At 41.3% G+C, this 27,117-nt stretch overlaps 1 protein-coding gene across 2 annotated transcripts in view; it reads right to left on the minus strand.

The window, feature by feature from the left end:
- Nucleotides 1–852: 852 nt before the first annotated feature.
- CBL (Cbl proto-oncogene) overlaps nucleotides 853–27,117 on the minus strand; it is a 41,854-nt gene continuing 15,589 nt past the window's right edge. For both annotated transcript variants that reach the window (XM_075035067.1, XM_075035068.1), the window contains 14 exons: nucleotides 17,301–17,447; nucleotides 15,796–15,952; nucleotides 14,137–14,258; nucleotides 12,977–13,114; nucleotides 12,060–12,147; nucleotides 11,373–11,504; nucleotides 10,740–10,943; nucleotides 9,078–9,209; nucleotides 7,571–7,948; nucleotides 6,528–6,622; nucleotides 5,811–5,966; nucleotides 5,213–5,316; nucleotides 4,530–4,712; nucleotides 853–1,883 (listed from right to left, as the gene is read on the minus strand). In XM_075035067.1, coding sequence (XP_074891168.1) covers nucleotides 1,603–1,883; nucleotides 4,530–4,712; nucleotides 5,213–5,316; nucleotides 5,811–5,966; nucleotides 6,528–6,622; nucleotides 7,571–7,948; nucleotides 9,078–9,209; nucleotides 10,740–10,943; nucleotides 11,373–11,504; nucleotides 12,060–12,147; nucleotides 12,977–13,114; nucleotides 14,137–14,258; nucleotides 15,796–15,952; nucleotides 17,301–17,447 — 2,317 coding nt within the window. In that variant the 3' untranslated portion in view covers nucleotides 853–1,602. The remainder of the gene's footprint in view (nucleotides 1,884–4,529; nucleotides 4,713–5,212; nucleotides 5,317–5,810; nucleotides 5,967–6,527; nucleotides 6,623–7,570; nucleotides 7,949–9,077; nucleotides 9,210–10,739; nucleotides 10,944–11,372; nucleotides 11,505–12,059; nucleotides 12,148–12,976; nucleotides 13,115–14,136; nucleotides 14,259–15,795; nucleotides 15,953–17,300; nucleotides 17,448–27,117) is intronic.

Below are 27,117 nucleotides of genomic sequence, written 5' to 3' on the forward strand. Positions count from 1 at the left end.
CAAGTTTCTCTGAGATCTGGGCCCAGCTACTGGATTCTTTAAAAGGCTAAACTGCATCCAACTGCCATAATCACTCCAACATTTCAAGTTGCAACCCTTTGCCTAGTGACTACTGCTGCCCTTAGAGAGATGCAAATAATACTAGACATGCTTCAAAAGTCTAATAGCCTCTCAGTGTACACAGAGCACTTGTTCGTCTGTCAGGCTGTGATCTGCGTACCCTACTTGATTTACATCCTCTCAAAAAGAACCATACACTTCTCGCACGTCAAGCATATATGAACAGAGCTAAGTAGCTGAGTATTCAAGTCAGGTTTTTTCAAAGTAACAGCTGAGTACTGACTTTTAAAGCTGTGCGATCATTTTACAAATACAGAAGTTTCCCAGATCTGTTTTAACATAAGCTCTGGCAATACCTTAGAATAATGGAAATGGAAAGAAGAGCCCCCACATTGTTTTGATAGCCATGCAGAGAACTGCTGCATTTCTTTTACTGGTAAAGCAGGTAAGATACCAACGAATACATCAGCTGCATCTACCAATTCCACAAAACAGCCTGGCACAACGACAGCTGGCTCCCGCTAAAGTTCTCTGAAGGAGATGATGGAATGGGCATGAAGGCCAGTACTCTGCGACAGCCACCATGCAATTAAGATAAATAAAACATCATATTTACCAGGTGCAACATTCCTAGAGAAAGAGCGCATGGGAGTGTCCAGTGATGGCTGCTCAAGCCCAGCAGGGCCACAATCAAGTTTGAGCATTGAAGCACAAAATGCTCAAGGCTAAAAAGAGAAGCAGCAGCCAGTTCTTTGCTCTGACTCAAATTCTTCCCACCCTCTCCCACCCCTCAAAAACACACAAAACTTTCAGCACATCTAGCTGCCTGGAATCTGGTGCTGCCAGTGCTGCTGGCAAGAGGACACATATGAGAGAAATCCAACTCCCAGCACTGTCAAGATCAAAATGCCTGACAGAAGCTAGTCACGCTATCTCCAGGCAAAAAGGGAGGACTTGAATCATAAGCAATAAATGGTATTATTACAGGCAAGGGGGAAAAATGCCATGGCAAACAGGAAGCAATCAGAAGATTCTTCCAAGGTCTCCTACTTATTCCCAGCAGAAAGTGACCTCCCAGCTGCTCTAAAAAGCCTGAGCCAGACACACAGCAGCTAACAGAACCAAACCTAGTACCATGAACCACAGGACACACCACACCGACCTCGAGACTTTGTTTCTCAGAGCATTCACTTAGAATTCACAGCACAAAACACTCCCCCCCAGCCTCCAGGGCATCAGCTCGGGGATCCCTTGTTGCGATGCCTTTCTCTACCAACACCCTGGAAATAAATCTGTTCTCTCAAACAAGAGGTAGGGGTAAAGGACTCCAAGACATACACTGTATAAAACACCATTCTGCTCCATTTCATTCCACTGCTTTGAAATCTGGAACCACAAAAACCTGATAACTGATTCTTTTAAGAGGCAGGACTGACCTCAGCATGAAGTCTCTATAGGAACCCCCTTCCCCTTTGGTGCGTAGCTGGGCTATGGCTGCCCAGGCAGTTGGTCCACAGAAGTTGCAGGTGTGGAGGTAATGTGCTATGTGGCCACATGCGCAGGGGAGGAAATGGAAACAAACTCCCGGAGAATATTCTTGGCCATTTCAATATTGTTATGTGCAATGACCAGTGCTTTCTGAATGTCCTGATATGAGTAACCTTGGCTCATTAGATTCTCAATCTCACTGGAGAGTTGCAGTGACGCACTGGTCCCACTGCTGGCTCCGCCTGCTTGGCAGCTCCCTGCTTTCCGCTCTGAATTTATTCTCCGTGGTAGCGGCTTTGGCGGCCTTTCTGGAACTTGAGAGCCATCTGTAAAACCTGGAAGAAGAAACAAACACATCACTTCAAAAAAGGACATATGATTCTTGCTTGGAACAAAGCAGAAATGCCACTAGACTGATAAATGGCACTTCAAAAACATGCCACTAAAAGCTACGCCACTTTCTCCAACCAGCCTAACCTCTCACAATGGTATGGATTAGCTCAGCTTCCCCTCTTGTATGCAAAAAACGGCTATGGAGATTTTCTTTAATTAGGAAGCCACATCAGGCTCATTTATTAAGATAAAACCACATAAATAGAAAAAGTTGACAAAGGATGTATGTGTGCCTGTGAGCAGAGCTCAGGTATCAGCCTTAGAACAAGAAACAGAGACGTGCTGGGAAAAAAAAGACACTAAGAATATGCAACTTTACCAAACATCTTATTTCCTTCTAGAATCAGACAGCAACCCCCAGTCTAACTGTCCAGATGCTGACCTCTCCTCACAAAACTGTTGTCCACATTGCAGCGTGAGGGAGTGTATGCACAAAACCAGATCTATCAGTTACAACTCATCCACCACAATTGCTCAAGCAACTGAATTACGTTCTCTGAAGGGTCTGCTCCTCTCCCAGCCCATCAGCAGGCCATGGCCATCTACAAGAGCTCCTGCTGAAGCTCACCCTACCTAATGGCTGGCAGCTATGGCAGATCAGCAATCTCAGCCTGTTCTGCCTTTTCTCTTAAGTCAATCAGATGTGTTACTTGTCAGTAGCCACATCACGCACTACTCTTGGGGAGAAAAAAAGAATAGCCAATAAACCAAACAAGACACCAAACACTCCAACACATTGCTTTATGTGTTAATCCAACATCTGATAATTTTTGAGTTCTAACCTCCTGGATCATTGCAGAAAGCATTTTTGCCTACTTTGCAAATCACAAATACTCACTCTGCATGAGTATTTGACATCACCTTCAAGAAAGTTTTATTTGTCTTCTGGAGAAACTCCTCAAGGCACTCAAGATAAGAGTTTTCTAGCAGTAGAACTGGTGTACAACAGACAATTCTGTAAGACTAAGAATGTCCAAACAATCCCTTTTTAAGAGTGGACACTGCAGCACTGGTCAGAAAAGAAGCAGTCATTGTGGAGCCTTTCTGAAAAACTTGTACCAAAAGCACTAAGATAGAGAAGGCTCTTCAGGAAACAAATTCATTGAAGCTTCCTCATCAACCACAATGCAGTTCAACTCCCTCATCTTCAAAGTACAAGCTTCTTATACATAAAAGGCTTTTTGTACATTTGAGAAAAAGGACTACCCACTTCTCTCCCCCCAATTGTCTTTTGAAAAAGCTGTTTCAGCTTGAACTGGATCAAATTTCAGAGACCATGGGTCAATTTGAAAGGGCAACTACTAGCACAGCTTTTTTTTGGTAAATGATTAAGAAACTAAACTGTAGGGCACAATGCATGAGAACATAAATCTGCCAAAATGCATCCCATACTAGTCAGGCTTGCTTAACACCATGCTTCAGCAGTAGCTATTATCCAATGTTTCAGAAAACTGCATATGCTTCCCAGAGCAGTAACAATCAGCATTTCCACAGCATTTTTCATTAGCGGATCTCCTAACACTACAAAGCAGGACAACAGCACTGTTATTTCAGGGCTGTAGAAACAAAGAATGGTCAGTGATGAAGCTCAGTACTTCATTTGGGAGCAAGCAGGATGTGAGCTCTCTCTGCCCCTTCTTACCCCTGGTCAACCACATCCTGCGGACACAGCGACAGACTGAAAAAGTAAGGCAGGGAGGAGTGGCAGAAGCTAATAAACTTCTCTGCTCTAGTAAATTCTTCTCAGCGCTGAAGAAGGGCAAGCTCAGGGAAGGGGAAGTGGTGAAGCAGGTGAACAGAATACTCACTGGGGCAAGTGGTCCTGGCTATAGGAGGCTCTGCCTCCTGTCTGCCTCCAGAAGGAACAAGAAACTCATTCCTCTCACTTGGCAAATCACCAGGGTGTTCAGACATGCTGAAAGCTCCCAACAAGAAGAGTTTCAGAGCTTCCTTTAGAGTTGCTGGGCAGTTGCAGGGAATAACTCAAGCATTATTCAGAAAGGCTCTTGGAGAGGCGAGGCTTTAGTTTCTCCCTCAGAGAATGTGCCTTGCAGCGAGGAGGATAAGATGTCCTCTACTCCCCAGGGACAAAAAGCTGACCTTGCTGAGCCACTAGGTCCCTGCTCAAAGGAACTGACAGCATCAAACAGTACACTTATGCCATCTGCTGGCAATAACCGCAGCCAAGACTGAGCCAGACAGAAGCTGTGCAAGGTCAGTCATGTCATCTTTTACTTGGAACACTGATAAACAGTAACATTCTGAAGTTCTGTTTCATGGCCTGGTATGCCCTGGTACAAAAGGCATGCCCTGTAGGAAACAGTGGCTTAAGGAGTATCCTTTAAGCTGAGGAAAGGTTTTCCTAACTGTGATTTTAAATGTGATTTGCTAGCTCAGTGATTAAATGACCAAGGCAGTGCATTCAAGTTGTAAACCAAACTGGACACCTAAGAAACAGTGTAATTCTGCCTTATAAACCTGATTTTACAGCTTACATAAAAAACCTTGAGTGAGTGACCTAAGTTTCAAACATGCATAGCAAGCCATTAGTACCCACTACAACATGAAGAGTTCAGGTGTTCTCTAACCTGTTAGAGGGTCATTTTCCAAAGACATTCGGCTGAAGGCAGGTGTGGCATTGGAGATATCAGACAGTGTGCGACGAGCAATAGCAACCGGTAGTGGTGGTTTGGGGATATCATAGCCATCTTCTTCATTTTCTGACTCTTCAGGGCCGTTGCTGGCAGTGGCTGCTGCCTGATCCCCTTCATCTAGAATAAGAGGCACATTCTGAGCTCTGGGACTAAACAGAACTCTGGGACTGACCAGAGCTTCCGTCTCTCAAGGCAGACTCTGTTCCCCTGTAGTCCACAAACATTGACAGGACACAGAACTAAGGTTTTGCTGCCAAAACCCTGCATTCAATGGAAGCTCTTTCCAGAAGGTAGTATTACATTAAAAATACTTATGATAGATGTGGGCTGACAACTGCTGCCCAGGGGAAGAAAAAAAAAAAAAAAAAATCTTCAAAACCAGCAATTTTTTTAGCTACTGCTGAGTATTTTTACAGTGCATTCCATCCAGGGTTCTCAACAACATCCCCACGTGCAGTCTGCAGTACACATACCCAGATGTTTCCACATACATCCTAGCTATTTTAACAGTGAAAGGAAGTTACATCTAATTTAGCCTAAAACGCTGTTCCAGCTGGGACTGGGACCAGTTCATTGTACCCCAGTTTCACAGTTGTTTTTTTAGCACACCCACTCACCAGAAGTGTTGACAGTCTCGAAAGCAGAGGATGCTGCTTGGGAGTGAATGTTGTACATTGCTTCATACATACAGGCATCCGTCTGCTGGTTGCAGTCTAAAACGCTGAGGGAGAGAACACATATTTCCCTTCAGACAAGTGACAGTGGTCAACCACCACCACCTAGTCTCTGTGACTGAGACTCTGCACAGATCCCCACTTCAAAGCGAAATCACCACTGTTCTGTGAAAGAATATATGTTCCAGAAAATGCTTTAGTAATGTATATTGCAGTACAGCATATCAGCTTAAAATAATTTAATTGATACCACCAGAACACAACCTTTTAATAGAATTTTGAATTTCAGTTGCTGCTGCTCTCAAAAGGTTACTGGCAGAAAGAGGGAGGAGTGGTTATCTAACTCCTTTAATACTTGAAAAGGATTCTGCAAAAGAGAAGTAGTCACATTTCATTTACAGTTAGCTATGCTAGCCTAGATCTGGTGAATATCACTGGGGGAATTCAGCAAACCCAGCAAGCAAAATCTCCACCCTAATAAACAAATATGCTTTCCCAGAGCTGTGAGGAGGAAGCACAGTATGTAGAAACAGAATCTCACCGTAAACTCTGAGTCATTTCCAAAGGCATTTTGATCTCTGGTTTTTGTACAGCAGGACCTGGAGGCACCACAGGCAGAGAGGATGGTGACATGTATTCAGTGTCTTCATCGCTTTCAGACTGTTCCCCAGGAGGCAGTTTTGGTACAGGCAGTGGTCTGGAGGCAGAAGAAACAAGATATAAACATCAGAAAAACATCTAAGCCAAATCTAACTAATATCAAAGTGGCCTTTAAAATCCACAGTGAAGTAGCAAGCAGCCATCTTATAGTGATTCTATCTAAAGAAATAACCTGGCTCTTCGGACTCTCAGCAGCCCAGATGCAAGGTCATGCTGGCACAAAGCCATTATGCAAAAGGAAGCTGACAATACCATACACATTATACATCACCTACTTCACATAAAGACCAACTCAGAAGTGAATTCATAAAAGAGCTAGTGGCAACTGTAGCCTGTTTCCTATTGCCACAGCCAAGGGTAACTACCAGCACTATCTGCAGATCTTTGGGATGCTAATTTAATCTAATTTCTCTAGATTGTGTATTGGGATGCTGATTACATCTACTTTCTCTAGATTGTTTATTTTGAATCTGTCAGAGATTGAAACTGAAGCTGACAGAGTTGTGTCAAACTCTGTCCCTGGCACCAGCATGGAGAGAGCCCTGCAATTACTATTCTCTAAGTTAGAAAAGAGCACTTTTGCTAGAAAACAACAGACCTGGCAGCTAAGGAGTAGATCGCATTGGCAGATGAGGAGGGTTTAATTTTGGGGTGTTCACACTCTGAGGTTGTTGTTGGACCACTGTTCAAGCTCTGAAAGAAAAAATTCCAAACCAGGAATCAGAAACACCACATATACCAGTGTAGTTGCAAAGCTGTCAGCCAGTCATTCAACACACCCTCTGGGGGAATGAAGCATCTTCATTTATTCCTAAGCATTTACTGACATCTTAGAAATCCAATAGTTCTGTGACAGTTTTCCCTCAGTGAGGGCACAAGCAGGGTTTTTCTCCTGTAGCCAACTGCCTGTTTACACAAAACCTGCAGGAACTTCATATCTTTTGAGACTCCAATGGCTTTGGCAAATTCAGCTGAAATAGGCCAAAGGCCAAAATAGAGTACAAGAGGAAAAGGATATAGACAAGTACACACATACGGAGACAGAATGACAACTGTGCAAGTGTCATTTTCTTAGACAACTTGGCTAAAAACATACCTGCTTTCAATTTTAGAAAGCTGGAGGTTTTAAAAGGAAAAATTAGGGGAATGGAATCCAAGAAAGCAAAACTGCCTGGGATTTCTTTCAGAGAACAATATGTTGGACTACTAAGTTACACAGCATGACGCTGGTAATAGTAACAGATCCAAATTTAACTCAGATTTTACTGTGTTAAACTAATCATAGCTACTGTGTGTAGGTTTTATAGGACTGAAAACTGAGAGGAGTAAATTACACTTTTTCAGCATACCAGCTCCCAATACAAAACATTCTGTTTTCCAAAACTGAAAGGTGAACAGTGATCATGAAATTTTTGTGGCTCATGACTGCTCAAACTAGGATCTCAGCCTTGCTCCCAAGAGGCACGAAAGCACTTCCCTAAGAAGTCCTCTCATTATTCTCCCTTGCTGGGCACTCACCAGCTCCTTTCCATCTCTCCCTTGGCACAAGATTGCCCTATTCAGATGTAAACTATTAGAAGAGGGCACCTTGGAAGACTTAATTCCTTACAGACTACCTTCACCTCCAATAGGCCTACTCACCACTGGGTTGTCCAGGCTGAGTGTGCTCCCAAGCCGATGGCTGTCAGGCCTGGAGTCCATCTGAGAGGGCAAGGAAAAGGGCAGCGAGTGCCTGTTTGACAGTTCTCTCCCAGCCCAAGGGTCACCTGGGCTAAGAGCTACAGATGGGGCTTTTGGAATTGGCCTGGATGGCCACAGGTCCGCCTGACGGTTGGAGGGCACAGGGGGTGGTTTGTCTCTCGAAGGACAGTCTCCTGGTGTGCAGGGCAGGGGACGTCTCTGAGGCCGACCTTCAGTCCCGATAGAATGTGGCCTGTCCGGAGGTGGTGGCGGTGGGAGATCTCTGAGCGTGGGTGGGATTGGCAAAGGTTTATCCTTGTGAAGAGTACCAGGTGCAGCCTGAAAGGCAGAAGAATGTAAAATATTGCTTAACAAAGGTAGTCTAGCCACAAAATGTAAAAAGGAGGAAGGCAGGTGGCAGAAGGGTGAGTTCTGGGTTTCGTTTTATCTATTTTTACAAGAAATTATCTCAAATGATGTAGAGATCATCTCCACATGTTAACCCTCCAAAGACACCTTCTCTACTAGCTTGAAGAGATAACTCAATAACTACATGCAGCTACAGCCAGGCACTAAACACCCCAGATTATTTTTCTTGAAGGAAAAAAAAAAAGCTTATAGCAGCATTAGATTGGATTCCAAACAAAGGTTACCCATCATTCAAGAAAAAGATTCAATTGTGGGTTATTTATACAAGTTACCATTCATCAGTCAGCAATGAACATTCATAGAAATGGATATTTTCTTCTGCATGAACTTTCAAGCATTATTTCATTACTTCATCCAAACCAGCTGAAGAACCACTGCCATATCTCAACAGCCAATGACCAAACACCACCGAGATCACACTACTGCCTTCTGCTAGCCAATCAGAAAACCAGTTAATCTCTCCCAGTCACACATATTTCATTCCTTCCTTAGTTTTCTATCTGAAAAAAAAATGCTCAATGGAAAAATTTGTTTAGAAAAGAAAAGTTGGGACAGGAATATAACACCTTCCCACATCTAGCTTCCTAGCTAGAACAAAACACAAGCCCATATATGCAGCTCCAAAGAGCACAGGCAGCAGTGGCTGAGGTTGAAAAACCAGTGAAGATATTGGTAACAACAATAACTTGGTAGCTCAACAGGAGGACACCAGTCACCCTAAGTGAGCAAGTACTTCAGCATAGGACCAGCTTCTTTCTAGCAATTGCATGGATGAATGTGAAGACAGGCCCTTTAAACAGCAAAAAGGGACTCTCCTACCACAGATTCCAGAAAGAAGCATTTGCTTTCAGGACAGACTGGGCCCTCTTAGGGAATGAAAGGTAAGTGGCCTAAGAGGACTACAGAAAAGGAATAAAAAAAAGCCTTGTGTGAAAGTACTTAGGGATATCACAGAGAACATGTAGTGTTCACCAACAATGCTGCTCTTACTGCCTGCCCCATCAAAATCATAGCTGAAAGGGCAAACACTGTGTTTGACCTTTGAAGTGGTCCCAGGACTGGAAGCCCCAGGCGGATTGGACACTCGCTGCTGCAAAAGATCCAGTCGTGGTGGCACAGGAGGAAGGGTGGCCTGTGGAGCTACTGAGAACGGAGAAGGAGGACGCTCGACCTGAAAAAGAAAAGAATGGGAAAATCAACAAATGACAAAATCCAGCAGAACTCCTTTTCTCTAGAGAGGCTTTCATGCTCTGTGACTTGTACTGGCTTCAGTATCACTATTGTTAACAAATGACTATATTAGTAACAAACATACACCAGTAAATGAAGGCAATTTCACAGCTCAACTGCATTTACTTGCAGCAAGCCTTGAAGGTCACCAATGAGCTTAGCTGTGGCACACAACTAAAAATGCACACTTAGCAATGGCACAATAAAAGACAAGCTGTTTTGCTGTAGTAACAAACCTGCCTTACTGGGCCCTGAGCAGAATAAAGCTTCATTTCTTTTCAACGCAAGAGGGCATAATCTGCTGCAAAACCTACTTATCACTGCAGGCACCACTGTGCAAACTACTGACTACAGTGTCATGGGTGTTACAGCAATCACTAGTGTACACCAACACCTCAATTTTTGTCCCTGGAAAGCCGTTTTTCCACCTCACAAATCAGAACAGCGCCTGTTTTTCTCTTTTTTCATGAAGTTTCTTTTACAAGCAAGGCTAGTGCTTTCTAACTTTGAAAAGCTTTACACAGTTTTGAACTCACTAATGTCAACTAATACAGAGTACTAGCCTACTGCAAACCACAACAGGATGTCATGCTGAGGAAATTGCTTTGCTTCCCCAAGCTATGTATACAAAAACTACCTCCAGGAATACAGTTTACTGTTCAGTACACTATTTCACAGGGTGGAAGCTAAAGAGAAACATGATCATAGGCAAATCAGTATAGAGGATTCCTTCTGACCAGGAAAGGCAGCTTATTTCAGTGAATTCAACTATTAAAAATGAGCCAAATTCAAACCCACTTCCCTATGCAGTAAAACAATTCTAAGTGCAGATGTGCAAGAGCAGCAACGAGCTTTTAGAAAAAACATCTATAAAGAATCCCTGTCTTGTACACATCTCTGGGCAGGAAGTAGCACTAACGGCAGAGAGTTATCACACCTTTATTATACAAATTTATCAGACACCATATAAAAAGATGACAGTCAAACTGACTTCCTCAGCAAAATAGACTGCTCTCTACCCAATTAGTCATCAGGACCTTGGGAAGACCATATCTGGTTGGTTGTATTCATCACCGGGGAAAATGGATGAATTTTTGCTGATATGGGTGAACTATGGCTAATAAATCGAAAGCAGCATTGCTAAGCATGTAGAGAAGTGTTATAAACCTAGATCTTACATTCCAATAGGTCAAGCCAGCCTTTTCACCCTTCTGTGGATCCTTTCAACAACCCACAAAAGATCAAAGATTTTAAAGTGTGATCACCATTGCTTAATAGAACTGACAGTGTAAACTGAACTGACAAAACTGAACCTAAATCCACCTTTTCCATACTGAGTAAAATCTTTCCTGTTATAAAGTCTGACAACCCTCACACGCACAAATCACTCAAGATCACAAAAAACTGATAGAGAACATGCAGTCTTTGTACATACTGCCACATCTACTAGCACACACTCTGGTGACCTTACTTTGGTACCAGCGAGTTCTTTCATCATGAAGAGGGAATCATCAGCTCTGTCGTCATCATCATCGTCATAATTGGGTGAGGGAGTTCCTTCTGCCCCTTGCCGTGATAATCCTCCCCCTCCTCTGGGGTCAAATGGGTCTACTACAATTGGCTCCGTGCCTTTGATTTCACAGCGGCAAAAAGGACAACCCTGGCCTTCTGATTCCTTCAGGGAAGAGAAGAAATCTGTTAGAACAGCCACTACGATGCAGAAATTCAACACATAGTTAATATACAAAGAGATTTAAACCTGCTTTTTGGCAGGTACCTTTCAACTGAGAGGAAGACAAAGGCAAACTGTGCTACAATTATGAGGACTATTTTCCCTCTGAAGTAGAGAAACAGCTTTTTATCAAGTCCTCGCACTCCTGCCTATTCCTATATTAAGAGATCAGGCATCTAACCAGCTTCTCCCTGTGCTGGTGAAGCTGGCACAGATGCACTGATATTACTGAACTATGAGCTTATGTCCTTAGTTATGCTATCTTATCTCCATACCTGAAGGAAACTGAACAGTTTTGAGAAGAGAATATACCACTTCTGTAAAAGAGGGACTAGCTTCACTCAGATAGATTAACAAGAGGCAACGCCTCACCTGCCATGCAGTGAGACAGGACGTGCACATCAGATGGCCACATGGTTCAATCTTCACATCCTTGTCGTTTTCAGCACATATTTTACACAGCTGAAACGTGGAGCCCATCTCGCAATACAATTCATATTGTTCCTTGGGGAAAGACAGACAGACATGGTTGATACTGTCAAATAACAAGCATGATTAGTCATAGCTACAAGAAACCCAACACAAGATCTGCAGGAAAAAAAAAATTCCAAACACAAGAACACAGTGCAAAGAAGAACAGAAGTCTGCAAAGATTTCACTACAATTTTATGTATTAGATACATCTGTCAAGCTCTGAAAAAAGCGCGCTTCAAGTTATCCCAGATTTTCATTTAGGTGTCCCAAGAACAGCCTAGGAAATCAGGGCTCAAGACATGCTGGATGGCACAAGAGAAACAATATTTGGCAGAACATTCTTTAAAAAAAAAAAAAAAATCTTAAAAATCTGTCAGCCCTGCATAAAGCTTTGCCTAATCTTTGCAATCTCCTCTGCCCATTCCTACCATTCAAAGATTTCTGCAAGTCCTGTAAAATACAATACATCAGCCTTAAAAACAAGCCTGGGGGATACCAAGTATGACAGAATTGTATAAACAGCTGAGGAGGCTAGAAATTAGGAAGAAAGCAAGTGAATTTCAAGGGATAGTATACTTTGCTCACCTGTGTAACTTTAATGTGGTCCTGAGGTGTGGGCTCACACAGGCCAGTCAAGTCAGGATTCTGATTCCGGCCATCAGGAAATAAATAACTGTAAGCAGTTGGGGAAAAAAGAAGATGTCTCTCTCTATATGTGCATATACACACACGCATACACATACAGAGGCACACGCGTGTGAACACAAATATAAAGTTTCTTTTAGGGATGGTGGAGGAAAGAAAGAATGAGGGTGAGAAGCAAGGGGTGGGAATTGAAGGTATTCTGAATTCAAAAGAAGTTTTGGAAGAATTTTACTGTCGGACAAAACCCAAACACGTCATTCTTAAAAATAAAAAGAAGCTTGTCTTCCTTCCTGGCATCAATTTTTATTTTAAACAGGATGTTATGGCCCCAGACTACTCTTCTTAAATCATCCTATAGTGAAACTGTAATATCCAGAGTAAGAAAACTGATGCCATAAGCAGTTGCCGTGGCTCAAATTAAGGACTGGAAAAGAATCTATGACAAGGGAAACACTGACACACACTTATCGTTTGCTATTGCAAGGGACAGTACAGCTCTACAGTGCAAAGATAGCTGTCTGAGCATTCTTGAGTGCCAAAACAGTTAAGCATATGAATTATTCCACTGACATCAATGGGACTATTCACATGACTGAACTGTTTTGCTGAATCAAGGTCTAAATAAAAAGGAAGAGCTGAGAGATGTCCAAAAGGGGCTCAGTGATGTCAACAGTGATTGCTTGACCTCTGCAACATGCTGCCTCTCCTGCGAAGTAGATAATGTGTGATGAACCCAGAGGGTACGTTTTACCATTCAACTGACTAAGACCTCACCACAGGATTAAGTTTTATAAAACAAACTCACAGTGAAAAAGGGCAAAAGGGCAAAAAAACTTCATTTTGATAAAGTTACTTACAAGCCTTCCCTGAAGCCATCAATCAGTGCTTGAAAAAGAGGTTTGTTGTGGGGGATTGTCTGAAGAATGTTCCCATCTGCAGTGACATAGCCAATGGCCCACTGACCGAGTCGTGTACAACTCAATCGGAAAATATAACTAAAAACACACAAAGGAAAAGCAACTTCAGTTTGGACTGGAACAGACAGAAAAGATTAAATGCCCAATAGGCAGTCTTTGTCTGGCTATCTCAAGTCAGCAAATAAAAAATAGTAGGAATAACTTGATGATTTATACCAGCTTTCCTCAATTTACCCCCAGGCAGATCAAAGGAGAACCTTGCAATCTGGTACTAAGTGAGAAAAGCATTCAAGCACTGGCCTCCAGGTGAAATTAAACCCAGAATCCAGAGCAAGAAAAGTCAGCATCATTAAAATCACTTGTTTCAAATTAACTTTAAAAAACCCAACAAACAACAGAACCAACAGACTACACGAGGTTTCCATTTTTAAAACCAGCACAGAACTAACAGCATAACAACAACCTCCAGAAATGAACACTTGGCCCTTCCTGCATAAAGAAAAATCTGTTAGCCCTGTTGCATTGGGCCAAGTTCTACCCAGGACATTAGGTAGCCCAAAACTGCTCAGGTCCATAATGCCCACAGAAGCATGTGTTGCCCCCAGAGCCTCTGAAGTCCACCCAGGCTACAGCATTACCTTGCAGCCAGCCTGCTCTGCCTGCCACACTGCTTTCTGCCAGAGCAAATACTGGTCAGCTGCCTTGTCTGTCTGAAGTTGGCTTCAGACATACACACTGCTTCTGGGGGCTGCAATCTGCTCAGCTCTCCTGGTTTTATGCATATACACCATAAAATTATGGGACCTACAGACACATTCCCTTATTCATGGTCCTAAACAGCCCACTGTTTAGGCCTACTCTGGCAGCGTCTGCCTCTGTGCTCAGGCCCCAGGGAGCTGTTGTGACAATTGTGGGGGTGGGCAGGAGGTAAGTCACCACACAGAGGATAATCTCCAAATATAGGGCAAGCTAGGGTTTTTCACAATTTAAATTTCTGAGGAAGGAGGACAAAGACAAAATAAAACCAATCTCCTCAACCACCACAGTAATCAGCTATGTTAGCAAGAATGATAAAAAAGCCAGTGCTGCCAAGCACTAACCTGCCAGGTTTGTGAATGAATTTCTGAAGCCGGGCTTTCACCTCATCATACGTTAGGAATGCCATATAACCAGGATGAGTCACGGCTAGGCTATTCCAGTTCCTGAGCAAAGAGGACCATGGCTATAGAAACAACAAAGAAACACATTAACCATGCACTTCTAAAAAGTATCAACACATACAATATTCCTTAATCAAAGGGATCAGTCCTTCAGTTAAAGAAGCAGGTTTCTTATCCCAGCATAAATCCAGTAGAGGAACTAAAACCTACATTCTCATGCAGCAGCCTTAGCATTTGAGTTTCTCTCTTGTCAGTGATAAAAACATCACCCGAGACAGACCTTAATCAAAACTCCTTTAATAAAATCCAAGGGAGAAGTCACTGAGGTCACAAAAAGACTGCTCAAGAATAGCTACCAATTTGTGCTGCTTCTGCAGAGAAAATGACTCATTCCTGAGACAGGGATAAAGACAGGAGTTTAAAAAGATTATGCACACGACCAGAAACCATGACTAGTCTGATCTCTTAACACCGACTTCCTATACGGCCTCAGGAAAGTGACCTCCCCTCTCTGTCTCAGTTTCACTGTGTGTAAGATGCTTGTGACTACTCCTTAACCAACTAACCTCACTTGGGTGTGGCAAGGATTAGTGGCTAGTCTAAGATTTGAATAAATAAACCAGCACGTGCATGTTACATATTCCTTAAAACGATGTACAAAAAGTCCTAACAACCATTTGGAAGCTCTCAATCCTGAGAAGGGCTTGGGTGTCTAAATCTCATCCATTTTTCCCAAATTTCTCAACTTGTCTAAAAGAAGATATTATCTCTCCCTAAGAACTGTGCATCTCTTAGAAACTGCAGCAACTCTTAACTTGCTCTTTATGTACTATAGTTGGAAAAAGTACTGAATGAGATCAGCTACATTGCAAAACCAAACATGGGAATTTTTCATCTAGGCATATCTTAATTACAACCCACCCTATCACATGGGAAAAGGCAAGTCAGAGCCAAAGAAGTAAGTGTTTGTTCTTGTAAATACCCAATTGCACCATCAGAAGCTGTGTTTTTGAGTTTAGCACTATTAAAGACTGTGGGTTGGAATTTTACCTACTATTAATATCACTTCAGTAACACAGATATTTCTCGTGCACAGAACACAGACATGTCCACAACATCCTGGCTGTGTCAGTTCAAAAGCTTAGGAAAGCCCAAATTTCTTTCCATGCTTGTGCTCCATTCTGAGCAAACCCCCCATGGAAAATAAATCTGACAAGAAAGAAAGGACAAGGAAAGACAGATTGATAAAACTAAGCTTCACATTTCCTGGCTTACAGAAGTTCTATCAGAACTTCAGTCTAAAAGTGACCTTTGAACGGGAAAAACTGATTCATGGGAGGATAGTGAATGTGCCTTAGAGTTGCAGTATATATTTAGACAAATTTTTTTTTCTACAACCAGAAGTATCACACACTTTTACTGCAATATAGGGTCCTAAGTATTACTAGAGCTGTTTAGGGGATGAAGGGCAAGATGACCAAATCCCTTACAGCCTAAGTAATGTCATTTTAGTGTGTAAAATACAGTTTGTCCTGGGAAAAGAGTCTAACCTGAAGCACTGAGACACATTTCAAGTGATTCATGTTCCTCAATTCTTACCTGAAAAAGTCGTGTGAAGATATCAAATTCAAATACTGAAATGTAGTCATTGCACGTCAAGTCAATTGTTGACTTCAGGGCCATGGCTTCCAGCCCTGAACTGATTGGATGCACTTCATGCAAGGCCTGACGGAAGCTCTTCCAAGGAACTATAGTCCTGGGGAAAACCAAGCCATCTGTAAACGTGATATGCTGAAGACCAGTACCTTACATATTTTTTTTTTGTGAGTATGCACCTCACGATAATGGAAGAGAAGAAAATAAAAAATCAAAATCAAAATTATCCACAAGAGATTTATTCATGTTACACAAGGACAGGATTTCTTGGTACTGCAGGAAATTAGCAGCCAAATGGACTCCAATTTTCTCTGCATATGCAAAATTTTGGAATCTGAAGTCCAGCTCTGCTTTCTCCTTTCCCTTCTTCTGCAGTCCTATCATGTTAACGCTTGTATGTACCCTGGGCTGTATACAACACTATCACTTGATAAGAATTTAATAATGTTGCAGCTGGTAGAGGAGTTAACAGTAAGTCTTTTAGTAGAGGTCTAGACAGTTTTAAAAAAAAAAAAAACAAAAAAACCCTGCAACAATTCTCTAAAGAGCGATTAACTGGAGAAGTAAGATAATCAGAAGCCTAAACAGAGGCTCCTGTTTAAAGGAATATTTTCCTTCTTTTAAAACATCAAGTGGAATAGAAACATAGAAAGAACATGCTTAGCTTCAGACAACTGTGTTATTCATGAGCAAATATATTATTGCTTTTTGTTCTGACAGCTACTAATTAAACTCTATGTGAAGTACCTCAGTTACCTCAGTTAGAAAACAGTACCCAATTCCATTAACTTTCATCCTCAAATGTTGCTGTGGACACCTCTACAGTCCATTTAGTCAGCGTTTTATTCGATACAAAAATTAAAACTGACGTTTCAACAGTTTGCACGAAAATATACATTGCACTTCACTTTCTCCTTCATTCATCTTAACAAAGCCATTATGCAAATTGACAAAAGTTCAGAGAAGCCAGAAGAAAGGTGACTAAGTGATTGGAAAGACTAATGGGAGGGAAGATTAAAAGAATTTAATATAATGACTTAGCTAAAGGACAAGTAATATTGGGGGCACGGTAACCTTTGGAAGAAGAAAGCAGGTTTTTTTGCATAGTTCATGGAGCTTTCTTACAAGTTAAGGAATTAAATTAAGGAGAGGAAAATTTAAGCTGAATAATCAAGGTAAACTCAGTGACAATACAAGAGTCTCCTAGGGCAAGACCCATCACTTGACACATTTAAAACAAGACAGGACAAAGAACTACGAAATATAATAAAGGAACAAACTTGTACCTCACCCCAGAGAGTGGACCAAATGACTAGTAGGTCTCTCCCATCATTCATTTTAATCTGACAAAGACCTTTCTGAACCACAAAACAGAATTTTTAAAAATACACAGTGCTTTGTGCAGCTTGTTCCCACATCTCTATTTTTAAGCACAGTTAGAAACTTACTTTTCACCAAAAGCCTTTCTCCAAAATTCTGCAGCATCTGCCTTGGTGATCCGGAACGTGTCTCCCTGGAAAAGGCCGCTTGGGAAAATACCTTTAAGTTCTGCCAGCATATGGCTGAATATCAGGGATAACTTTGTCAGGTTACGCCTACAAAGGACCACAAAAACAAACGTTTCTTTCAGAAAAGACAGACATGGTTTAGTACTCTGAACAAAACAGAAATAGTACCTATTGCAATTCAAGAATTATCCCAGACTATAAAATTTCTCTTATTTGGGACCACCTTTCAAGTATTTACCCAGCATTCAGAACACATCTATCATAAGGTACTTATCAGCAAGGTCTGTGTTTGTCAAGACATTTTCCGCAATGACTAACTTTGCATAACCTCTTTGAGGTAGGCAGGTTATTGCCAAGGCGCAGCCCCCCCCCACCCCAAGGAAATACATTCACAGAAAACATTCAAAACCAATATTCAGACCTCACCTATTAAGTAACAGCAGAATCGGAGCCAAAACCTCATCAGACTCCTGTGCTCTTGGGTCTGAACATTCCTTATGAGAGCACATAAAACTACTGCTGCCTTGGACCATGCAAACTGAATGTCCTTCCAAGTCTCCAGAGGGTCCCAACACAGTAGATTTGCTCAGAGCACAACTGATAATAACAGGCCCAGCTCCCAAGGGAAGGGCAAAACACCTGCAGTTTTTTCCTAAAATGGTAATAGCTTACATACAAAAGCTTGATGGTCAGGGCATTCAATCATATTGTGTTGAGTAATTATCCAATTTGAATTACAAATTGGTACCTCAAGTCCCTTCTCTGCCTGATGACATTCATATATCAGGAGTGCTCTAATCCATCAGGGTATGCCTTTTTCTAAACTGGAGAGGGAAAGTTGGAGAAGAAGAAAAGAGATATTCTATATTCTCTGCTTCAGATTTAGTGAATGCACAAAAGAATTCCAGAAATAGAAGACAGGAGGACTACTGCCTAGCAGAGAGGACACAGCACCATTGGGAGCATTTTGGGTTATATGCTTCACAAGAAACTAGCATTGGATTGGCATCAAATTCCAGTACAAACCACAGCCCAGGACTGCTTCTTCCCTCCTTGTAGTCTTAGTGACTATGTTAAGGAGGTAAGCTCTATGTTGTAACTGTGCTATGCAGAAATAGAGCCAGCTTGGGTACCTCAAAGCATCAATGCCTGTAGCAGCACAGGAATACCAAAATAACAGTCTTTCTACTTAGGAGTCAAACAATAGTACCATTACACACTAGGGAGGTCATCTTCTACTCATAGATGGGAAAAAAAAAAAAAAAATCTATTCACTAGTGGCACCTCTTTCTCTCATTCCTTTATCCAAATAAAGGATGACTCTCTTCTCTTCCACTCCATTACATTCTCCAGATGCTAGGAAAATGGAGTTCCTGAAAAGAGACAGGGATATTTCTAGGCCAGAGGCTTTCTTTCACCCCCACGTCACATGCTTAAAGGTAAAAGAAGGAACGAGTATTATGTGGGAAAGGACAATCTCCAAGTTATGTCCAACAGACCCGAGCTGGTCTTAACCAGCTGCATTAACCACCAAAGGCATTGCACAGACTCAGTTATGACACTGAGCAACAAGTTATTTTGCAGACTGCAAAATACTGAACCATTTAGAGAGGGACTAGAAGCATCCCCAGTCATGTAGTGTTTTCTTAATGTCTTGTTTTCCAAGCGCTCTCACTAAGTATGCTACTATTGTAGCGTGCCATGTCCCTGAAGACAGCTGTGTTTGGCAGCAAACTACGCTCCCCCCCCCAGGTTTCAGCCTTTCACTAATTTCTAGTATTCTGGTTGGACTGGTTCCAATTTATTACTTCATGTTGGACATTTTTCAGACACCACTTGCTCCAGATATGCTACTCCTAGTTGAAGTACTTATCCTATTAATCAGCCTGATTGTAGAACTGACCTCCAGCTAAAGGAGATGGGTAACTATCTCCAGCCTTTCTGCAAAAATTCTCTGGACGTTTGGGCTTAGGCCTTTTAGCTCCATGTCATACTCATAGAGTCTAAACTCAATTGGAATTTACCTACTTTGCTTGACATATATTCTACCATTTACTCAGCTCCAGAAGAGCCCTTCCTCCATACTATGATACGGTCTGGGTAGACTAGAAGGTATACAGGACTCAAACCGATAAATCTTCTTTGACAGTAGTTCTCCTCTCTTCCCCTTATTTATTCAACTACATTTTAATTTGTGTCTCAGCAATGAGGGCTGCTCAAAGTGTTTATAGAAGGTGCCAGCTATACAGCAAGGGATGCTGGGTTTTGTCATTTCATACATGTGCGATAACAACAGGTGCTCAAGATTAACGTAAGTAAAACCACCCAGATGCTCTTCTGTAGGCTGCTTCCTTCAGCAGCTCTCTACTAAACACGTTACACATTCAAACTGTGTTTATTTTAAAGCAGCTATATGATTTGGTTGTTTGATTCTATGAACACAGACTGAAAAGCTTTGTTGTTCACCACTCTTTGTCAGTTAACTGGTGTCCACAGAGAGGGGCTGTCAGAAAGTCCCCTTGCCTTATTAGTGTATCACGATTACCAGTCATCTTGCTTTTGCAGTTTTGTCATACCTTTGGAGTGCTACTGTAATTCCTCACCTTCTGATTTTAAGAAGGTTTATACAGTATGTCTTAAGAAAAATTATACAGGATCCTGTGTGTAGGAAAAACTAAGCTGTATCAGAACAGCAAAGTAACTGCTTCCTGTGTGATCACAATCACATTTACGCTTATCGGTGGCTCAGGACCTAGATGTATGGATACACAAAGAAGCTGCAGCAGTACAAAACGAGGCTGTTACCTTATCAGTAGGATCTGTGCATCTCCCCACCCTGGTGTAATGTTAAGTAATCCAAAGTTGCATATTCCTCTTTCCAGTAGCACATAAGCAACTTCACATTTGCCAGGGGAAGGCTCAGATTCTGAGGCACAGCCACTGGCTAATCCTACAGAAAAGATGATTTAACTGTAAACACACCCCAGCTCCCTCCCTCCCTCCAGAGGGTAGGCTCCCACCATGTCCCTGCAATGCCTTTAGCTGACAAACACTAGAAAAATTGCAAATCAGGGGTTCTAGCTACAGAGCTTGTTCCCCGAGCTGTCTTCTGAAAGTCCCCACTTCCACAAAATGACAGAAAATATGACAGTTTATGGCAGTGCAAGAAAAAAAGAAAACACCATACTATTATGAATCATTTCATCCATCTACAACTCAAGCAAAAAAAGAGATAGTATTTGTTTTTACTAAGTTTATGAAAACGATGCTTGAGCAAAACCTGCTAACTATTTTGTTACACTAACATGCAAGTAATTGGTAAGAATTAAATTCTGAATCATTTCCTTGAGGGTTAGCATGCAATATTTGTGTGCAATCTGAACAGGTAAAGTGGCATCTCACAGCAGTGCATTAATGCCAAATGACTAAAAAGTTAGCAATCCTAAAGCTGTTTTGATATATGGCACAAGTTAGCACCGACTTGCTAGCACACTTGAAAACTCATGTCCTATTTGTGAAAAAATTCTAAGCATGCTTGAAACTAATGTATGCAATATTTATAGATGGAAGGAAAGTAATTTCAGGCAGACACTCTCCTATTGCTGCCCAGCACGGTGTGAAAATTTGGATATGATCAGGCAAGCACAAATGCATTTCTGACCCTCAAACAAGAAGCTAAGTGAACAAGTGCAGGGTTTAAACAACGTAACAGTTAACACTGCAAGAAGACAAGGTATATTCCTGTGCCCATTTGCTTACCACTTCTGCCTAAGAGCCTTCTCTCTTAGCTGAGTTTCAGGAAGTGCTTGCACTCAGCTGAGCACATCATTTCAGCAAGAGAAGTAAGAACTTCCTCAGGCTTAAGGATGGATAAGCAAATGATTTTACAAAAACACACACTGAAGGACTTTGTTTCCAAAAAAGTTTCTAATACCTGAACATTTTCATTTCTTAAGGTTATTATTTTTTTACAAGTATTCAGCTGTATCTTAGGTAAATAACAGGAAAAACACAGGAAGTTAACATAAAAAGCAGCAAATTGCAGAGTGTTTTATGTTAGTAACTAGCTTTTACATACAGCAACTAGTTACCAATCCTGTGCTAAAAGGACAGACATTTTCTTTCAAGAGTGAACTCCTTCATTTTAACAAACCAAGTTAAACATTTGTAAATTTCTACAGGCCAAATAAATGCTTGCAATTACAGCGAACATTTTTTTATTGACATATTGAAGTTTAGTGATTATGATTGTATTTTATTTTTAGTAACATCAGCAACTGTCCTCATCTCCATTGCTTCGACTAAACAGAAGCAAGTGTTCTCCCAGAAAAAGGGTAATATTTTCAAAGAATAGTCAAGTGACTTAAGACCAGAGATTCCCAAATATTTTTGGCCACAGACCTCCATCAATCTTCCATGTTTCTTATAGACAATGATGGCCCTCTTTCAAACTTTTAGCTAAACATAGTAATGAACACAAATACTGTTACCAGAAGTTGCACCAGGTGTATGCCAGCCCAGTTTGGGAATCACTGACTTAGGCACCTAAATGCCATTGACAGCCAGTGGAATTTAAACACCTGTCACATAAGCGCTTTTGAAAACGTTACCCAGGGACCACAGGCCACATCAGTTGGCTCGCCTCACTGTTTGCAACTGAGCTGAAGGCAACACCTGTGCCAGCTTCAAACAAAGAACTACAGCATGCTTCTGTTCAGTGGTTACATGCAAAGACAGAGCAACAGATACAGTTTAGGTAGGATTTCATGTTCCTGCAAGTGCTTTCATACATACATGCAAAGTATTCAGCTTATTATCGTTAGATAGTGAATCAACGACATAGAAAGTGAAAGCTTAGAAAGCCAAATATTTTTCCACTCTATAGAGTAACCAAATATTTTACTACAAAACATTTGCAGTTCTAGTGTGGAGGCATTATTCCTTCCGTACACACAACGTTAACAGAGAACCATTTCTTTAACAACCCAGAAACATCACCAGAGCCTGTTTAGCTGCAATCACACTCGCCTGTAAAACTGCGCTACCTTGACACTGACAGGGGTCTAAAGATGCAGGTCTCAAGCAATCGTTTTGGGGAACAAAAACCAGCATGTAGCAAGACTGTTTCTTCAGTTACCCAGTGCTTATTAATCAGCTGGCTCCCCAAGGCCGGGCCAGGCCTGCCGGCAGCTCTGCAGGCTGAACAGGCATGTTCCTTCGTCCTCCCTCCTCCGTGCCCCCTCCGCTGTGGTTGTGCTACTTCCTTCCTGCTTCATGACTGGTTTTGCTCCACGCATCTTAGCGGAAGTCAAAAGGTCGAGCAGGCACTTCCATTTGCACCACAGTTCTTTGCTGCAGCCCCTCCGAGGGCCAGCTCCCAGCTGGGTTTTCTGGTACTGTTGCCTCCCCCAGACCTATAGCAGATTTTTCTTTTCCAGTTTCCTGTTTGCTGGACAAAAGCATTTTTCCACCGTATAGGCTCAGTCTTGCAAAACCATTAATGGCAGAGGATGGTTTTAATCAGAGCTTTGCTTCTTTCAGCTACATCAGCACGATTAATTAAATTAATTCATGTTACAAAGTCATACAGCACCTAATGCGCTTCATGACTAAAATGCCTTTCTTACCTCAAGGCAATGTTAATGTACTACCATTTCTAGTACTACCATTTCTGCCACTGCCAGCTAGGATTTTTTCATTTTCTTCCAATATTTCTAAACTACTTCGCAGCTAACCAACTGACACAGTATATTTTTGTTCTGCACACATAGCAAGGAGACTGCTCCACTGGATGATTTAGTCACAATGTTGTGCTCACATGCCATAATTTGACATGCACATACTATCATGTCTGTAAAGCTCATTCTGTTGAAAGCATGCTACAAACACTGCTGTGCAGAGGAATTAAGAGCTGTAACACAAGACAACCAACTACAAAATGCATCACATCTCTGAAGTTATTGTGCATATTTCTTATATACGACTGAATTTTCAAAGGGATTTTTGTATTTGCACTCCCGCTGACTGTAGTTACACTTGGAACACTGAGTTTTCACAAAAAACATTCAGCCTCTCTAAGAATAGGCTTCATTTAACAAAGATTCTTCCCAGGAAGTTAACACAAACACAGCTACACCTCCACCTTGGCCCCAAAGCAAAATTAAGCTGAACACGACTCAACTGACTTCAACACACTTTCGAGAAAATGCTTTATTTCATAAAATCAGCACCAAACGGGCTAAAACTACATGTCAACAATGAAGATTCAAGAGGGCAAAAAGAATTCAAATCTGAGGACCTAAGTTAGTGTAAAACCATCCTATTCAAAACTCAAGAGAAGGTGCTCTCTGCATTGCAACTGGCTGTTTAAAGGGGCATGACCCAAAAATGCAGATCACAACAAGAAATACTGTCTCAGTAAACTGGAGGAATGACTACAGAGTATTTTTTAAAAAGTATACCTATTTATTCTAATGGAAGATTAAGGGGAAAAAGCATTACAGAGGATGTGGGAGTGTCTGACACATTAGCACTAAACTCATTGACTGAAAGCTCCTAGAACAGATGACGCAGTTTCTAATTGCTTCTGTCCTCACAGAATTGCAGAATTAACTAACACGTTCACACAGGACAACGCAGCTGCACCACTTCCTTTCTACAGAAATTCTACACTTATTTGGTAAGAGAATTACAAATTGGTGGCTTGGAAATGAGACGATTGCTCAGTTAAACTGAGGGAAACACATTCTAATTGTTGTACTATTATTCATGCTACTGCTGAAAACTTTTATTTTTTTTTAAGCAACTCACAGTCCAAAATGGCTTCTGTGGTATCACAGTCTTATCTCTCCAGTGGCTCTCCATTTAAGTTTGACATGCAGAGCTACAAGCACACTATAATTATTTCACTAGTTGAGCAATTAATGCTTGCTTTTCTGCAAATCACACTCAACAACACTATTGATGGATAAAGCTTCCTTCAGGACTTTGACATTCTTCTGAATATGAGATCATATTAAATTTTCTGAGGAAAAGAAAAAAAAGTGGTTTACCTCATTTTACAGGTGAGGCAGCTGAAGGACAGAAAGAAAAACTGCTGGAAGCTAGAATTACAGCTAGGGGATTTCCAATTCCTTATCACGTGCTCATTATTGCAGAATACTGTCTACTAACTAAGTACTACTGCAAGAAATTATAACTAAGGAAATACTAGTTTCCTACCTTCTCACTTCTAGGGTTACTTTGGAATTACACGCTTGCCTCCAGATGATGTTTAGGTGACAGGGTTAGTACCCGCTACAGGTAAATGCAAGCTCCAGTACTTAAGGAAAAAAAACCCCAAACCCACAGTTCTTGGTCCTGCAAACAGCCAAACATTCTTTTTTCCTGTAACTACTTTACATCTTACAATTTGATGTTTTGAAAATTTAAGAACTAAAAAAACCACCAAAACCCCAGCTCTCTTAACGAGTCTCCAACAAGTAAAACACACCTTTCAGCAACCACAAAGGTGTGAGGTTATCATATAACACATGCTTTTCAGATGTTACAAACTATGCAACAGATATGAGCAGTTAGACGCAATTTCAGCAGATAGGTGGCTGTGCCTTGTTCCAGAAAGAACTGTATCTTCTATCTTAATACCACACCAGCAAGAAGTTTTCTGCATGCTCTTCATGTTAACATAAAACTCCAGCGAGTGCATACGAGCAGTAAGTGGAAATGCTTGAGGTGATCCCAAGATGTCTTTTATAACTCTGAGACAGCTTCAGAGTCCTCTACACACAGTAACCAGTTTTAAAAATAGAAACAGCGGAACTACTTTCAACAAAACTTGCAACACAGGAAGTGAATGAAATTCCATTTAACTATTACTGGCTCAACAGAAGTCACCTTACAAAGTCACACTCGGCCACTGCTCTGTAACATTTACAGTATTTCCACAAGACAACTAATATAGCAGACTAACAGCAAACCAAACTTTTTAGAATCAGCAAATTAATTTTGTATTATAGAACTTTACAGCATCAGCTAATGCTACATTGATTTTGTAGACTAGCTCATCCCGGCACCCTTTGGAAAAAAGGAAACAAACACATAACATGTTTATCACCTCTTGCTACCATGAGGTTCAGCTCCAAACACACTTTTCCATTTAAAGAACTACAGGCTTCACTGTTTCATTTTTTGTAGAGCTATAAAACCCCCTGGTTAATTCTGCAACTTCAAGACTTCACTTAAAACAGCAAAATGGGAATGGGAATGCATAAACCACAGGACTAGATACTTCTGTCCATTCTCAGTCTGATCCCAGTTCCATTACATACTCTCAACAGCAGAATCAAATGCATGCAGGGTAGCACTACTTGTTGCCTTCTCCGTGGAAGAGCTGGTCTGCATCAGTGGATGCCGTGGGCACCAGCATGCCTGGCTAAGGATGTCAGCTCATGCATAGAACACACATCTAACTGCATCTGGAAGCTAAACTGCCACGTATGTAAAACACTGCGCCTAAGCTAGCCCCCACAAAGCCAACTCAAAATTGACTGCAATCACTACATTAGACTCTTACCCTGTCTAATATCTGCAACAAATCTGTGTACAACATTTGCGACTGCTGTGAAGCTTCCCCTCTACTCCCTCCCTCCCCTTTTTTTACCAAATAATTATGTCTACGGCCAAAAATGCAATAGTTAACTAGTGAAAGGCATTCTCTGCATGCAGTATTTATCTCCATTTTAAATTTTTTTAATGGTACCAGTTGTAGCTTTAAAGAAGCAAGAAATTATATAGGCCAAATCCTTTATCAGTGCTTTAGATATTACAGGACAGAAACATTATATGAAACATAGGTGTTTCCTTACAGTCTTCTGAATCTTGGCACTTTTCAACTAACAAATATATATTTAAATACCTTCAGTTCTGCAAGCAAAGCACGCCAATCAGTTTAAAGTGTCACGCAAAATATACTGCAGGCCACAAATGACCAGAAAACTTCAGCATACTCGTATTGTTATGCAAATGGATGTGACTGATCTGAAGCAGAAAGGACAACAGTCCAGTGTGCTGACCAGAAGCACCAACCTACTGACCTTTAAAGGATCTGGACTTATTATTCTAGGCACAAATGCTAGTGTTATATTTTTAACAAGCTAGATTTCTTTTAATGTTAAGAGGCTAAAAATCCACTTATTTTTCTGCATTTACATATTATAGAAAGCACTTTAAAGAGAATAATTCATTTGATACAATTAATGGTCTTTAAAGAGCTCAACATACAGGATATACAAGATAAAGGATAATCTCTCACCTAGGTAACATATTAATTCTTTTACCAGATTCAAGGGACTACACAGCAAAACTTACTACTCAGAACAACACTACTCATTAAACTTATATTTGGGGTCTCTGGACTGGATTCAAAATTTATATTTCAGGGGCTACTTGCTACAGTTTAAGGGAAAAACAAAGCACAAAAGCCCTGTTTCCAAATCAAGGAAGACTCCATATTTCACACTCGATCTTCAGCTACCCCAAACTATCTTGGACATCATGACGCCACTGGGGGATTCCTTGGCAGAAGGGTCTGTCAGCTATATCGCTTCGTTCCCAACTCGCATCCTGTCAAAATTCTAAACGCAAGATATTTTGCAACATACATACTCCAGTACAACATACCACTCCAGCATATGTTTGCTTTTCAAGCTTCAGACTCTGGGATTGCAGCTAATGGCAGTATTTGCCCAGCTCACAGCTG

This window comes from Buteo buteo, chromosome 9 (genome assembly GCF_964188355.1).
Source record: "Buteo buteo chromosome 9, bButBut1.hap1.1, whole genome shotgun sequence".
NCBI classification, from domain to species: domain Eukaryota; kingdom Metazoa; phylum Chordata; class Aves; order Accipitriformes; family Accipitridae; genus Buteo; species Buteo buteo.